Source organism: Bradysia coprophila, chromosome II (assembly GCF_014529535.1).
Source record: "Bradysia coprophila strain Holo2 chromosome II, BU_Bcop_v1, whole genome shotgun sequence".
Classification (NCBI taxonomy): domain Eukaryota; kingdom Metazoa; phylum Arthropoda; class Insecta; order Diptera; family Sciaridae; genus Bradysia; species Bradysia coprophila.
In genome coordinates, this window is record NC_050735.1 from 8,874,680 (window position 1) to 8,891,013 (window position 16,334).

General features: G+C 36.2%; 2 protein-coding genes across 3 annotated transcripts; both read left to right on the forward strand.

Moving 5' to 3' along the window:
• The first annotated feature begins 5,929 nt into the window (after positions 1 to 5,929).
• Positions 5,930 to 6,836, forward strand: LOC119071291. Its single transcript, XM_037176165.1, has 2 exons — positions 5,930 to 6,106; positions 6,298 to 6,836. The coding sequence occupies exons 1-2, from the start codon at positions 6,083 to 6,085 to the stop codon at positions 6,724 to 6,726; spliced, it is 453 nt and encodes a 150-aa protein (XP_037032060.1). The 5' UTR covers positions 5,930 to 6,082; the 3' UTR covers positions 6,727 to 6,836.
• A 943-nt stretch (positions 6,837 to 7,779) lies between these two features.
• Positions 7,780 to 8,646, forward strand: LOC119071261 (nuclear receptor-binding factor 2-like). Of its 2 annotated transcripts, XM_037176129.1 has the most exons (3): positions 7,780 to 8,030; positions 8,113 to 8,193; positions 8,263 to 8,646. In XM_037176129.1, the coding sequence occupies exons 1-3, from the start codon at positions 7,962 to 7,964 to the stop codon at positions 8,572 to 8,574; spliced, it is 462 nt and encodes a 153-aa protein (XP_037032024.1). In that variant the 5' UTR covers positions 7,780 to 7,961; the 3' UTR covers positions 8,575 to 8,646. The 2 variants fall into 2 exon arrangements, with proteins under 2 accessions (XP_037032024.1, XP_037032015.1); XM_037176120.1 differs by having other exon boundaries at positions 7,798 to 8,030; positions 8,113 to 8,646.
• Positions 8,647 to 16,334: the final 7,688 nt, after the last annotated feature.

Here is a 16,334-nt window from a genome sequence, read left to right on the forward strand (position 1 = left end):
AATTTGCATAAATAAACAGAATGTGTGTGCGGTATGATGTGCTTTTATAGAGCCGTCAGTGTCGGTTTAACGAGGAAAATAGGTCTACCATCTGCAATTGTTGAGTAAGGTAATTTAAGTTTGAATTTTTGTTGGCACAAATGAAATGCGATAGAAAATGACGTCGTAAATGTTTCTCAAAATTTTTTAATCAGCCAAACTAGTCTCTTTGAGTGATTTTTTCTTGATTTTTTAAACTAAGCTGAATGTATTGTCCGTAGGGTACTAGGTCCCTAGGAAGCTAACTACATCTAGGGATATAATTCATGTGAAATATGTAATGGATAGATCAGGAAATATGTTCTCTAGACCAAATCTCAAGTCAAATCCTAGAGCTGTGTGGGCCGCCCAGAAATTCCGGTCAGTCAGACATTTTAAAAAACGACACCACAACACCGTCCCAGGTTTTCGCACAGATGAATGACATTTACAGACGAGACTTACAAGCAGTATCGAGAGACGTTGTTTGACTTTCGAACCCACGATTGGCAATTCAATGTGAAGTCTCGACTTACAACACACTGCGCTATTGAGTTGTCCGCAGATTTTCAAATCTATGGTCGGACCAGATAATCTGTCCCAGTCAACGAATAATGATAGAACAAATTCCTTACTCTATAAACACATACTAGACGATGTATCCTTAATAACTTTTGATGAGTTTCGTAACATGACGCGAATTGATCCAAAATAAATCTCATCTGTCCTTAAAAAAAGACCGATGTGCGCTGAACAGTTCGGGTACGCAATAATTAACTGATTCAAATTTTTTTCCTACCTGGGGAAACAGCGCATCGCCAAACAAAGCATCAAAACATGTTGAGTGTTTATTATGACACGCATCATCATTCTGAATTTCGATATAATACCGACGACGTAACATGTATGTTCAGAGCTTAAGGTGTGCGAGAGCGCGCATTTTATGCGGTTCGATGTTCTCAACAGCATAAATAGAGTGAAGGTGTATACGCATAGTACAAATCGTTACTGAAATGAAGCATTAGTTTTGTATATACACCGAATTTAGCAATCTTTGGATGACTGGACCATTAAGCAGAAAAAAAATATTTAAATTTTCTTAAACGACTTTGCCTATATGACGACTGAAGGTATTCCATGTGAATTTCGTTTTGTGTGTGTAATTCACTTGGGAGGTGCGGTAATCATGGTTTGATAGCGAAATGAAACGCATTTCTGTGTAACAAAATAATTTGAGATAAAAAAGTCTTCGCAATTCGATTAATCATTTCGAAGAAGAATTTCTATTTGAATCAAAAACGTTCACTACATTGCACTTACCATACCAATTATTCATTCAAAAATAATCACATTGATTTATTTTCATTTAAGTTCGCAAGAGTACACTGTGCAAACATTACATGGAATTGTTCTATGACTTTTTTGTAAACCATGCTTGTTTCAAAAAATGAAACAAAACGAAACAAATCAAAATAAAACAAAACAAATCAAAACGAAACAAATCAAAACAAAACAAAACAAATCATGTTTCGGCCACTTGGCAACAAATTACAAGATCTGTTTTAAAGATTAATACATGGATTTCGATTATCACTCTTTCCAGGTAGCATCATTGAGATTGAACTTAGAGGTAAACAAAGTAAAATTTAAAATTTTTTAATTTAAATTGCTTCGAAACAGCTAAAAACAAATTGTTTTTCCGTGGGAAATCTACGGAAAACAAATTTAATGTGTGCTGTTTCGCGACCTAATACTTACAATATTTTTATGTTTCACTTTGTTTACCTCTAAGTCCAATCATAATTAAGCTACCATAAAAGAATAATTAACGAAATCCAAATATTAATCCTTAAAACAGATCTTGTAATTTGTTGCCAAGTGGCCGAAACATGTTTTGTTTTGATTTGTTTTGATTTGTTTTGTTTTGATTTGTTTTGTTTTATTTCACTTTTTCGAAGCAATGTTGGCAACTTACAATAAAAGATCTCACAGAATAATTTCGTGTGTATGAAAAGTCAATGCACACATGATTTCAACTTCTAGGATTTGTATTAAAAAATCAACGTTGATGTGATCATTTTTGAATAAATGTTTCGTGAGTGCAGTGGTGTTATGTTTTCGTTCGAATAGAAACCATGTTTCGAAATATGTGAACAATCTGCAAGACATTTTTTATCTCAATTATATATTGTTTTAGAGAAATGCTTTTCATTTTCTGTAAAACCACGATTCCCGCACCTCCTTGGATCTATCAATGAGTTGATTGTTATACCTAAATATGGAAGGTTTTTTCAACAATTTTATCGAAATTTTAGCAGTCATTAGTCACAGCGTCGGTCAACGTACAAATATATTGTATTGTATACAATAGAGGAGCATTGATTATTAGTGTGTAGGCGGTTGAGGTATTAAAATAGATGAAAACAGAAGAAGAAGAAAAAAACGTTCAAAATTAATGAATGGCACAAATTGAGTGTCTCTATATAGAAGCAATACACAGTATATGACTATGAAACGAGAACAGAAATTAAGATCACATCGAGACATCAGGTGTTATATAAAATCAAGGAAATAAAACTAAGTCAAACAAAAGTTTTTTTTTTGGTGTGAAAAAAGTTTTTATTTGGATCGGATTAAGATCTTTTAATATTAAATCCATCCATACAGTTCATCATTATAATCACACGATGATTTATAATATTGTTGTTGAAGACATTCACATCGGTCGTTTGAAGTATCAAGGACTCTTTGAAACGATTTCAATTCGAAAATCGACAGAATTTGGGAAGTTCTCACACTGAATGGATGAACGAATAGTTCTATTATGAATGGTCCCGTCCGTATTTTAGTGACGACAATGATTCAATTAGTGTTTTACTTCCTTAAACGTTATATATTGAACCATCTCCCCATTCTATGTATGTAACTTGATATACCCTTTAAAACATTTTCCCTCTTCAGGCTCTGTGTGGGCTTCGTTGCTGTTGAATTAATTCAAATAATGGATTCCTTTTTGAAAGCGTAAGTGCTCTTTAAAATACGGTTCATGGTTTCTTTAGATTCGTCAGCAAATAGATTTGTTTCCACACCAAAAATTCACCGAATATCTTTTACGCTGCTGTGATCTTCACAGTATTTCTCTTTTGTTTTCGTCTTTATAATCCTTTTGTGTAATTGATAATAATGGGTCACATTTAGAAAGACAATTTGAAGTGATTCCAAATAGTTATTTATGTAACAAGAATCTTATGCTGGTATATTATCGCACTAGATGTCGATTATCAACCCGAGGCGAAGCGGATATACATATTTGTGGGCGGTAAAGTGCACTTTTCGTCATTGTTGGTGATAGTGTGAATGCACTTACTGTCAACGGAAAATAATTTACTCAAATGTAAATTATTGATTTGTCTTGTGTCACCACTTCAATCGCCTTTGGCTAGTTCCGTACAGCTTCACACTTGCCAAAACAACGAACAGCGTCAAGTAAATAGTGAGAGATTTTGGTAAACTAGAGTAAATGTTTTGTCTCAGCTCAGTTAGGAAAAATAAAAACTTCATAGCCTTTATTGTAAAAATCCGTCAATTCACTAATGGTGATGTAACCTAAGACCAAGAAAACTCAAAATATGTGTCAATTTTCATGAAATATTGAGTTTTCTCTGCTTAGTTGACATCGTCACAAACATTTCAATTTTTCATTGAAAGCTAACACATTTTAACATCAAACGATGGTCGTACTTTTTCCAAAAAGGATGCGTGCCTAAAATTATCATCAAAATAATAATAATGTTGTGCCCGAATGTAGGCAACAATTTAGCCATGTGTAGATTCGTCTTAAGAATGACCTGATGAATCGGATGAACAACCTCAGGTACAGATGAAGAAAAACGTTAACGTAGAAATGGACTGTGTGTAGGTTGTGTTTGAATTGTTTACAATAAAAAGTGTTTTTATTTGTACACCAGCTGGTGATATTCACCTGATGCTTTTTCTGCACATAGGAAGCTTTTAGCAATTGTATTTTTATGACATTTTTCTAGATTTGGTTTTATCGTCGTCTGAAATAGCTGGAAATATAATTAGAAATAAACTGATCCCATCATAAGAATGCAATTTTGGTGGGTCTCGTTTGTTTCTATTGTTTTATTTGTTCCACACATAATCCACGTCCCACCACATAGAAGCAACGTTTGTCTTTACGTTTATTCAATTCCTCAAGTATGTACGTGAAACGGCACTCTTCACGCTTCTTTTGTTGACAAAATGTAGAACGATGTGGAGATAAGTTTAGTGAGAGAAGAATAAAAAGTTAGTAAATCTCGAAAAAAAAACTCACAATAGCTAATGCTTAAAATAGTTGAAAAAAATTAAAAAAAACCAAGGGTACATGTCACCTTCAAATTTATACAAGCAGTGACGTAATTAGTTTTATCTCCTGTAATGTCATAATATTCACAATTTGAGTGTCACTTTTAGAATCAAAATGGGCTAGATTTAAACACGTCATTCACAGAACGTACATTTATTAACTGAAAATTTCGATAAATGGTCATTTGCGCACGGCTAACTTCGATAATTTCCCATTTATTCACTGAAAATTGACAAATTCTTGACAGTATACTAGATATGTGTTTTATTTGTGGGGAATATGAATGAGTTACGGCGTCATGGCGTGTTTATGTTTCAGTTTGATTTTTTAAATTTGTTTTTTATGGAGATTATGACATTACAGGAGATAAAACCTTGTTACTAACACGGTAGTAAATGGGGTTTTTGCGCACACGATGTGTTGCCGATACGAGCGAAGCGATGTGTACGATGTGCTCACATCTAGTGCGCAAAACAAGCCCATTTACTAACTAGTTAGCAAAATAGCTAATTTATGACATCAAGTGCAAAGTACTTTATAAGCGTCAAGGTCTACCTGACGCAGCGTTAAATCGTCCCATTGGGTCAATTTTTATTTATTTATAATTTTCTTCCTAAAATTTTTCTGGTAAGATTTTTGTTGATAAGATTCGCGTACTTTCCTCACTAGCTGCCATTTTGCGTGTCGAATCTGTAAGCGTCACCTACACCGATATCAGTTCTTTTGTAAGTGGATAACAGGACCTGCGTCACACCTCCACTGTAAGTGGTTTTTGGCGATTCTTAGATTCCAGTATTAGGATGCTACCGAATTACAAACACATCCACTTCTGTCGAGGTAAGCTGAGAAGAGATATCGGAATACAAAATCTTGTGTCCTGAGAAGACGAGCGATAGTAGATGTAAAACCAATGGTTGTATAACGACAGAGTAAAGTTAACCAGGCAGGAGCGCTGATTTGACTAGGGACCTGAATAATCTAGTAGCCTTACATTTTTTGCGAAACAAATTTTTCAATTTATGTCAGTGTTCATTTGAGTTCATTTTCATCCAGTGTATTAGGTCCCTTATTTGACGTTTCGAAAATGAATCGCTACTGCCTGGTTTATTTTACTCTGCCGTGGTTGTATTCATTAATATTTACAGAAACTTCTCGACTTGCCCCAACTCGGCCCCAATGACCCCCAATATTTTAGCGTTACAAGTGGTTGTTGAGGAAGATTCGACTGAAATCCGAATTTGTGTGCTACCTTTTTGTTTTAAAAGTTTTTCGTTCCACGCTGAGTGTGTCGAAATAACTAATTTTGAAAATAAAGCCACAAGGGATTTTTGACTGATCACAAATTACCATATAAGCGACTTATCAGTTTGTTGCGGCTCGTTCTTAACGATTCGACTTTAACAATCTCATGGCAAAAAATAATTTTATTTTTTAAAAAGCCCGCTTTATCGTTTATTCGAACAGTCACTAAACGGACAAACAATGAATTTACTGCTTTAAAATTCATCTCTTTATTACAGCAGTTTTGACATTACATTTTCATCGCTGTTTTCCTCCCAAACAAATAACAAAAGGTCGCAATAGAGATAAACAGAGATTTTTGTTTCATGTAAAAGAAACATTTATTCACAGAGATAAACTGTGTAAATATTTGGGAAACTGGCAACTGATTTAGTGTTGGAACAATAGATTATGGAAGATTCATTTCTCAATTTGGTTAGTCTATTTGTAGTCATTTACGTCGTTGCACTCATCACGAATACATAAATAATGATTGAAAACACATAAGATAATCGGACATTCATGCATGTTTACGTATTTTCCAATAAGCATTTCATTGCTGAGTTAACAAAATTCTTGTATGACTGTAGCACAATTTGATGTTATTTTTTCGTTGAAATTTTCAGGCTCATTTCCATAGTCGTCGTGCTGAAAATCACTTAAAAAAGCGGCGTTTCGATTTAGCTATTGAACATCACAAGAAAACTGTTGATCTGTTAAACAAGGCTATCGAACAAAGTAGTATCGAGAAAAATATCGAATGTCTGATACTACAACGCAACTATCACGAAAAGTACCAACATATCGTTCTGATGAAAAAAGTACAATTTTTTCACGATATAATGGTGCAAAGAGAACGGCTCAAATCGACGGAACGAGAAAATTCACTGAATAGGGACCTGAAATCTGGAACGGACGACGAACTAAATAATTTTGTCGGTACCGATGGAGATGATGATGCGTTTAGTCCTAGTGATGATGATCGAAGATTGATGGAAGATTTACCACCACTAGAATTACCTGAGTTTGACTTCGGTAATTTTGAAATTAAATGAGAGATTGAGAGACTTTTTATTGGAAATAGTTGATAGGATAGGTGTTACTTTAATTTGGTCAAAGCTAAGCTTTGCAAATAATTTTATTTCTATACAATTTGGGTAAGAACTCAATAAATTAATAAAGATAATTTAAAAATTGTTTGTTGATAAAACTAGGTCCCACCTTATGGGTCAGGTCCCTTGACACTTCACTGATGAACTTATCAAGAGACGTTGAAACATTCTTTCATAGATTTCACAGAATCGATCCTAGAGAACTTAATACGTATTTTCTCCCGTAAAAGTCCCTTGACTTAAAAGTCAATAATACCTACTCCAGCTTTTAGAAGAATGTATAAATACATGAGCAGAGGATGGTTGAAAGCAAAAATAACGCACCCTTGCGGTGCAACAAATCATTATTGATGTTTAATTGTCTCAAATACAGAAACTTTCAAGAGCAACGAAAAAGTAGAAATATTCATGTAACTCGAAACACTAGTTCTAGTTATCCTACAAACTTTAGAAGGTTTGATACTATTGTTTGGAACTTTTTATTTTGTGAAGTGTGGCGTTTGCAGCTCGGGTGCGTGTTTTACCACAGCAAAACGGCTAGTTTAAAAAAAAGCCCAGGCCGAAGGTGATGAATGCCACCACACAAGGCAAAATTCAGAGTTTCAAACGTAAATGATTTTACCGACTTATAGTCCAAGCCTTCGGTTAATGAGGTTAAAGGTTTAAGGAGTTTAAGAGAGAGACTACATGCAATTGATTTACAAAACTCTAATGCATCTACTCAGTTCCTGTTGAAAAGGAAATTCTAAAAAATAAAAAAATATTTTTCTTTCAATACTTGCCGCAAACGGACATTTATAAATCATGTCAGCACTAGAGAGGCTTGGGGTGGTATGTGGATAAAATTGCATTACGGGGGAATGGGGTCTGAAAAATAGAGAAACATTCTGACGTGATTTATGGATGTTCGCTAAGATTTTGTGTCTGGGAAATAGGATAACATCAGTTACATACTAACCCAGTACGGGCCTGATAATACAAAACTGAACAATAGAATGTATGTATAATGTAATGTAATATGTATATGTGCACCACCCTCGGTGTCAATATTATTCAGTACAGTTAAGACTTTTGCGAAGATAACTTAAATGCTGTTGTTGTACGAAAATTTTTTGTTATCAAACAAAGTGTGAAATTTCGTTAACCAAAAGGATTAATATCCACCCAGTGAGCGAAAAATGTCCTATCCACATTCTCTTTTTAAATATTTACAAAATGAAGAACCCATGGAGTCTGCTCTAAATTCAGTGAGTCTTTTTAGTGGCGTTACGGCAAAGCGCATCAACGAAATTTTGATTGAATCTCGTTTTGTTACAAATTGCGCATTAGGCTCACTCATCCAGTCGACGCGCAGACAAGCACTTGAAATATGGTCGCTATGACGAAGCGATAAAGTGTCACTCGGAAACGGTGAACTTTCTATCGAAAGCCATAGCTGAGTCGACTATTCCAAAGAACATCGAAAATCTCCTATTGCAGCGCAAACACCATGAGAACATCCAGACGATTATAGTGCGACAGAAGCAAGAGTTTGCCGATTTTCTTCGCCGCAATGGACTAAAAGCAATCAGTAAACGTCGTGATCATACGCAAAAAGAAAATCAAGAACACCGTACCGTTATTGGAATCAATCCTAATGACAATTGTGATAAGAATACCTCCGACGATAATAAGTTTTTCTCGTTGGTTGGTGATTTGAAGATAGAAGAGAAGTTTATGGACAAAGAAATGGTTCAAGTGAAAGACGAAGAGAGTGACGATGATGATGATGAATATGTTTCACTTCAATAGGTTTAAGTGAAAGACGAAGACAGTATATATGACGAAGACGATGAATTTTCAATAAATATAATGTCTGGAGAATTTTTGTTTTTTGGTTTCTTGCTTTTTGACCTGTTCTTTATGTAAATTTTTGGGATGTCTGAAAACTTTATTTTTTTCGATTTTTGCCGCACAAAATCCTGGTAATCTTATTGGTAAGAATTACACATCATCGTACAGTGTTTCTTTGAACGCAAAAGTCACGTGTGTGAAAGAGATGGAAGATATCGTTGAGAATTGTGTAGAAAAAGATGCAAATAGTCGGCACGCGTGAATGGTATATCTCCAACAGAGTATACTGACGTATATACACATTTCTTGTTCCAACGTTCCTTCGAGTTACTACGAGGGCTGCTATTTATATTTGTGGACCTGGGTGCTGCTAGTGCTTTTCGATACTAGTCACTGTGGTAGCAGATAATTTTCTACATTTTTAGGACGAAATACCGCAAAGAGAACGATAAAATGTCCTTTCGGCTAGTAACAGAAGGCCGTTCTCCCAGAAATCCTGTTGTGTGAAAATGTCGATTCAAATTTTCATATTGCCACCATTGAAACAGGAATCGTGATAGGTACTCGATTCTTTGTCACGTGCGGCGAACTTCCAAATGATATATGGGCTGTTTCATGTAATTTAACTTTCCCGCCTTTAAAATGTTCTCAGGGATCTCGATTCACAAACAAAAACTACACTTCCTAGACATCTAAGCGTTACTCATTCTACATAACTTCATGTGAGAAAAATTAGTTTGTTGCCTTGAAAATTGTCGTGAAGTCGACCAACTCGAAAATAGAGTAAACGGAGTAATCAAAGAAAGTATAGTTTTCATTTTCATAAATTTGTCTTTAAAAAACGTTTTATTTACGTTCCTTCTATCGAAGCCAAATAAAATATGGAAAGTATAAGAAGACTCAATATGAGTGTCCTAACTATTTAGCCTGTTTTCGAGTTAGCGACTCGATACATTGAGTGGTGTATCGTTAGAAAGGTATGACCTCTGACTATAAGATACAAATTAACTTCGATAAAAATATGTAAACTCAGTGAACTTTTGTGACAAAATGGTTTCGAAGGGGTGCATGAAATTTCATGAAATGAAAAATTTTGTATAGGGAAGGAGCTGGTCCGATTTTACTGAATGCTGTTCTGAGCTCCCAAAACGTCCCTGAATCGATGTGCGTTTTTAGTTTTTGGGTACATTTCGGAAAAACTTCTTTTTTGTTGAGGAGGGGCGTGGGGGACACTAAATATCTTAAAATTAAGTTTTTATCGTCTAATTACCTGTGAAATGGGTTTCAGTTGAATGGTAGAGACTTATTTGAGTCATACAAATCATTTTACAACCTTAAAACATTATTCTAAAACATTCTGATTCGTGGCTTAATCAGGAGTGTTCCATCGATTACATTTTGAGCAACAAATATAGCTTTTGCGAGCATTCCCACACAAACGATTTTGATTTTGCGGTCAAATCACTCAAAAAACATTCTCCAATCATTTCCAAACCAATATCCCCATGTTCACGGAAGTCTCAAAATAATGTGGTTCAGCCCCACCGTGGTCAGTGTTCATTTGAGTTCATTTTCATCCAGTGTATTAGGTCCCTTATTTGACGTTTCGAAAATGAACCACTCCTGCCTGGTTTATTTTACTCTGCCGTGACAAAACGCTCTCAATAATTTGAACTGTCAATGAAATGTAAACATTTTTGAATTATAACCTCATTTGATCTAATACTGTACAAAGTTGATAATCAAAAACATCCGAAATAATGTCGCAAATCTTGGTGAATGTGTGTAAGACGCAAGCCTCCGGCGAAGTGAAATGGTACGCACTATATGCATATTTCTATTTGGGACAAAGCAAAACGCAGGTTGCGAAAATGTACCACAAAAGCATTTCAACGATCACCAACTGGATTCTACAATATGAAGGTACTGGTTCCGTGGCTCGAGCAGCAAGAGTACAAATACCATCGAAGTTCGATGAGGGAAAAGTACAATGGATTCTCGATTTATATCACGAAAATCCAGTCCTCTATCTCGACGAAACCAGGCACGAATTTCAAAAACATTTCAACATTTCGATTTCGTCGTCACACGTCTGCCACATACTCCACGCAAACAACATGTCATGGAAGACATTGGAGAAAAGAGCAATTCAAATCAAACACAGCGAAGTTGTGAAATTCATGGCCGAACTATGCGCTATCGATTGGGATTATAGCAGTCTGGTCTTCCTGGATGAAGTTTCCATTGATAATCAGGGTCTTCTGCGCACAAAAGGATATGGAGTAATCGGCCAAAGACTTGTGTATCGTGGAGAGTTTAACAGAAAACCCCGGATGTCAATGCTGGCGTTTTTGGGGCAAAACGGAATTTTGGACACATATGTAACAGAGGGCACATTCAACCGGCTGAAATTCTTCGAAAATTGCAAAGACTTTGCACTGTCCGGAAATTGTCAAAAATATCCTGGTCGCAACTCGGTTTGGATATTGGATGCAGCCAAAATCCATTGCCATCCGAGCATAGTTCGTTACTTGAGATCGCTTGGGATTCTTCCCATATTTTTGCCGGTGTATTGTCCGTTTTTCAATCCCATCGAATACATCTTTGGAATCGTCACAAAACACCTTCAAAGAAAGTCAGCTGGCAGCAAGAAAAACATGGAAATTTTGGTGAATGAAGAGTTTACGCGGATGAGAGAATTCAATTGCACCAAACTGTTCAAAAAATGCGGATATGTAATGAGCGGCAAGTTTGATCCGGCCGTTGCCTCCCAGCAATCCGGAAAAGATCTGGGCTTTCAATAATTAATTGAACTGTGACCTGACACATATAAAGCGAAACAAAGTCATTGGAGCCTCATTTACGTGCTGACGGTTGCACTGAAACGTTCGTTTAATTTTTTGAATTTTTTTTAATCCAATTCGTAATTTACAAAGCGTACATTACTTGTGCCCTCAGTCAGTTCAGTTTTGTAAGCTTCATTTTGTTGAAATAAACGCTAATTGTGGTCGGCATCCACTAAATCCGTTATCTGCTGTTTTTCCTCAATGCTTACGGCCCAACTTCAACATGCAACGCGCCATTCATTGCACCAACCAATCCACTATGAGTAGCCAACATCTCTTCTGTTGCGGTTAGTCTGACCTCGAATACTTCGAATGCACGGAGCGTCGCTTCCTTTAATTTGTTAAATTCCTGCCGAAATATTCTGATGTTTTCGTTGTACAAATCGTTCAATTTGCAATCCATTTTTCGCGGACCGCATGACCTCAGCCTCAGCAGTTGGCACCGACCGGAATAGGTGAATCAAATGTACAGGAGGAAGATCACTTATCATCGCAGCTTGTCTGTGGACTGGCGCGTCATGTACGGCATTAGCCCACATTGTCCACGAAGACGTGTTGCCAGACAAGTTTTCTTTCAGTTTTCGTGCCAAATCAGTTAGCGTGACTGTGTTGATTGCACCGGCTCTGTCGCGTTCGGATGGCGTTGAAATGGCTGCAGTCGCTTTTTGATGTATTTTTTTGGAAGCGATGGCTTTACCATAAATATGCACCATCACGTTTACATGCTTGTCACGCATTTTGCGCAACACATCCGAGCTTAGCTGACTGACCATGTAATTCTTCTTTGCAATCTTGTCCTGGAAGATGATGTAATTGCCAATCTCGTCTCTGGTCGGGTTTTCATTTTCAGCGAAGGCGAATTTGTCGACATCCACAAGTATTTCCCGCTTGACCCATTGATGAGCTCTCTGCCAAATAACATCCAACACTTCAGCCCGAGTTTCACCCGCAACTTCCTCTTCTATGTCTTGGCTGATCGCCTTTTGGCCGATAAACTCTTTCTGTTGATAATGTGCGATGAAACGATACAACGCCCCGATGTTATCAACTGTCACTTCCATTTCTGCATCAATCTCCAAAAGTTCGGTGTTCGACTACGAGAACTGTAAAAGGCATTGATTTTGTAGGATTTGTAAATATAATTAATTAACTCTTTCGCCGACCTTCCTGCTTTAAAAATGAAAAGAAAAATTTTTCGCTGGAAAACGCAAATAACTTTTTGGTTAGGTTAGGTTTTTTTTTTTTTAGACAACTGTCACTGACGTATCTAGGTTTTATTATAATATTTTCCAGACGCTTATGGTACTTTTTAATAGTTTTGCCAGGCTCGACAAGCTCAACTTCCTTATCGTTGCTCATACAGATTAATGAAGTATGATAATAGTTTATTGAATAATTAGAAAAATGAAAAAATGTTGCCTTTGATTAGGATTTGAGCTCGTTTACTATGATGGTTAGCTCAGTTGGTACAAAAGTTTCGTTCAGAAGATCATTTTTTAATCTTTGAAAAAGTAAAATCTCCGCAACAACGGTTCGAAAATAAATCTTGCTAAGATTAAGAGCCCAATAGCTTAGTGGTAAAGTACAGGACTGGACATACGGAGGTACCGAGGTGAACGAGTTCAAATCCTGATGAAAGTGTAGGTAAAAAAAAACATTGAATTTAACTAAACAAAGAAAATTTCCAATTTCAGAATAAATAAAACAAATAAATCTGACTCAATATTCAAATAAATACAGGAAAAAAAATTTAATTTCAAAATAAAAAAAATTGAAATCTCTTGTAAGATTTCGATCTAATCCATCGACAGATTATTTTCGAAAGATTAAATGCAAATAATCTTTCGAAAAATTAGATTTCAACCCAAAAATAAATTTGGTCCTATATGTAATCCGAAAAAGATTTAAATCTAATCCAAGATTTTTCTCTGTGCATAGGGCCAGTCCGACCCTGGTTCACATCAACTCTTTTATTTGCTTAAAAAATGTTTCGGCTTAATTCACCTTTCATTGACTTTGCATAATAGTTTCTTAAAGAAATCAACAAAACGAAAACTGAAACGGTTACTTATGACATCGAGTGTAAAGTACTTTATTAGGCTCAAGATTGGTATAATACAAATCGTGAGTCTAACATTGCACCGAGATTCACAGAACGATTTATGCAACAGATGCATCTGAAGTTCGCAAATGTTGAACATTATGATGCTGAGTTGCATAATAGTTGATTAATAAATCAGGGAGGTCCCTTGATATCTCGTATCCAGATGAGTAAAGGTATTCGAGGTCGTTAGTCCGAGGTACGTTTATTCATCGTGTTACGAGATATCAAGTTAACTTCCTGATATAGTATGAATTTTACTATACAAGCTATGTAAAGGCTTTTTTCTAGAGAGGGAAAGGCGACATTGCATCCGTAGCAAAGTAAAATATTTTGGCTACCAGCATTTTGATTTCAAATTTTCAGTGAAGAATAATTTTGTTACTCTAATAAGGGATCTGATAGCATGTATGTGTAATACTATGCATGCACACATGGGTCATAAAATATAAAAAAGGAGATATAAGCACAAAATTTTTATGAGCCATTTATTAGTCACTTATTTTAACACATTCATTCACTCTGTGTGTCTTAAAAAAGACACTGATTCATGTCCACTACCCAAATTTCAAAGAAAAGATTTAAGGATTTACAGAATTTAAGTGTACAAGAATGAATATACCTGAGTTTATGCCACACCGTCACCGTTTATTAACATAAATAAAACAGGCATGAGGCTAAATGTAAAAAATCGTGGATTTTAAGTAAACGAAAGGATATTTAGCAATGTTGTAAAACATTTGCCTATACGAAATGCAAAATCTTTCGCTATGAGACACTTTATACAGACTTCAAACGGTCAACTTTCATCTCGCTGCGTAAAGATGAAATATGTTGTGGTAAGAAGGTGATAGGCCGATCATTTTTCAGCGTATCCGATTGATGTAATGTGAACAAACCGTCGATGGTAACCCGCATATTATAGCGAATTCAATGACATGTCCCGTGACGATCGGAATTTCGTTATGAAATAGCTTAAAATCTTAAAATCAGTGCACATGGCGCCTATTTTCTGTTTAGAGTTTCGATCACAACTCCACGATTGATTTTCTTTCTCCGTGGAACACCAATGTGGCGCAACAGTATTGGTCTACAACATTATGACGAAGTTTTGAAAGAATCATTAGAATCACTTCTCAACGTTCAATTAACACCTCAAGCTTGGTCCGAATCAGCCTTGCCAATTAAATATGGAGGAATTGTGATCCGTCATGCATCTGACATAGCCCTACCGTGCTTTTTATCATCAATTTACGAAGTTTCCGACTTGTTAGACAATTTGTTATCTGAACAATACCGACAAATTGATTTTGCAAAATCGGAGGCAGAAGAACTTTGGTGTGACAAACATGGTGACTTGCCAGATGCAGCAGTACGAAAGTCCCAAAGCGCTTGGGAAATCAATATGATAAACAACACAATCAGTTCAATACATTCATCGGTCAACACCAAAGAAGATAAAGCAAGACTTTTATCAAATTCAGTGTGTCATACCAGCGCATGGCTACAGGTGATTCCATCACCCCAATTGGGAACATACCTATCAAATGATGAATTCAGAGTCGCTATGTCACTACGCTTAGGCACACCGATTGTGCAGTGCAACCACATACTTGCATCTGTGGAGAAAAGGTCGATCAATTTGGTAGACACGGACTATCCTGTTCAAAGGCAAAAGGTACAAGGATTCGACATGCATCAGCAAATAATATCCTCCAGCGAGCTCTACGATCAGCGGAAGTTCCTGCAATCTTGGAACCCCCCGGATGCTCAAGACCAGATGGAAAATTACCAGACGGCTTAACTCTCGTACCATGGGAACGTGGAAAATCCCTTCTCTGGGATTATACATGTCGGGACACTTTCGCCCCTTCATATCTGGAATCAACCTCAAGACATGTAGGATATGCTGCAAAACAGGCCGAAGATAAGAAATTTCGCCATTATTCTGATTTGTCCAATCAATCCAAGGTACTCTTAGAGATGTTTAATGTATTTCGAGTTTTTTCGTTTGGGGTTTCGTTAGTCACAGGTCACAGGATAGATCAAAGACAGTGGTAAAACGTACTAAAAATGTATTTGCATTAAATTTAGGTTGCTCCCTTAGTAGAGATGGATTCTTTTAAAAAACAGCCTACCGAAATCGGACGCATTTTCCAGAGGACTTTTTTATATGTGCCTAGAAAGGTATTCGACCCTAGAGGGCCAAAACACTTTCAAAAAAATTCTTCGAAGTTTGTGTGGCTGGTGAAAGGTGATCAAAAACCGAAAACTTGCACTTTTCTTACAAAAATTTCTCCAGTTGCACGAGCCGTACAGGGTCGCGTGGGGTGTCATTAGAAAGGTAATCACATGTACTATTGAGCCGAATAGGGACTTATTGGGTTTAAAATTCATTGACACTGAAATATGTGCAGTTGAAGTTTTCAACCGAAGACTTACACTGTTCTTACTGAAATTTCTCGAGGTACATTCTACTCATACATATGGGGTGGGGTATCATTAGAAAGCTCAAAATCTGAGACAAACGTTTGTTTTGTAAATCCTAACTTGGTTTAAGCAGAGCTAAAGCACCGTCCAAAGTTCACCCATTTTAGTTTAAGATCGTAATTTTTTCAAATTGATGTTGCCTCGGATGTTACACACAAGGCACATAAAAATCTGTCCGATTTCATCTGTTTTTCATAGCGCAAATGAAATTCACAATTTTTTATGTCTTCAGTCAGATGGACAAGCCTATTTTAAAGAAAATATTTTTTTGAATTTTCCCA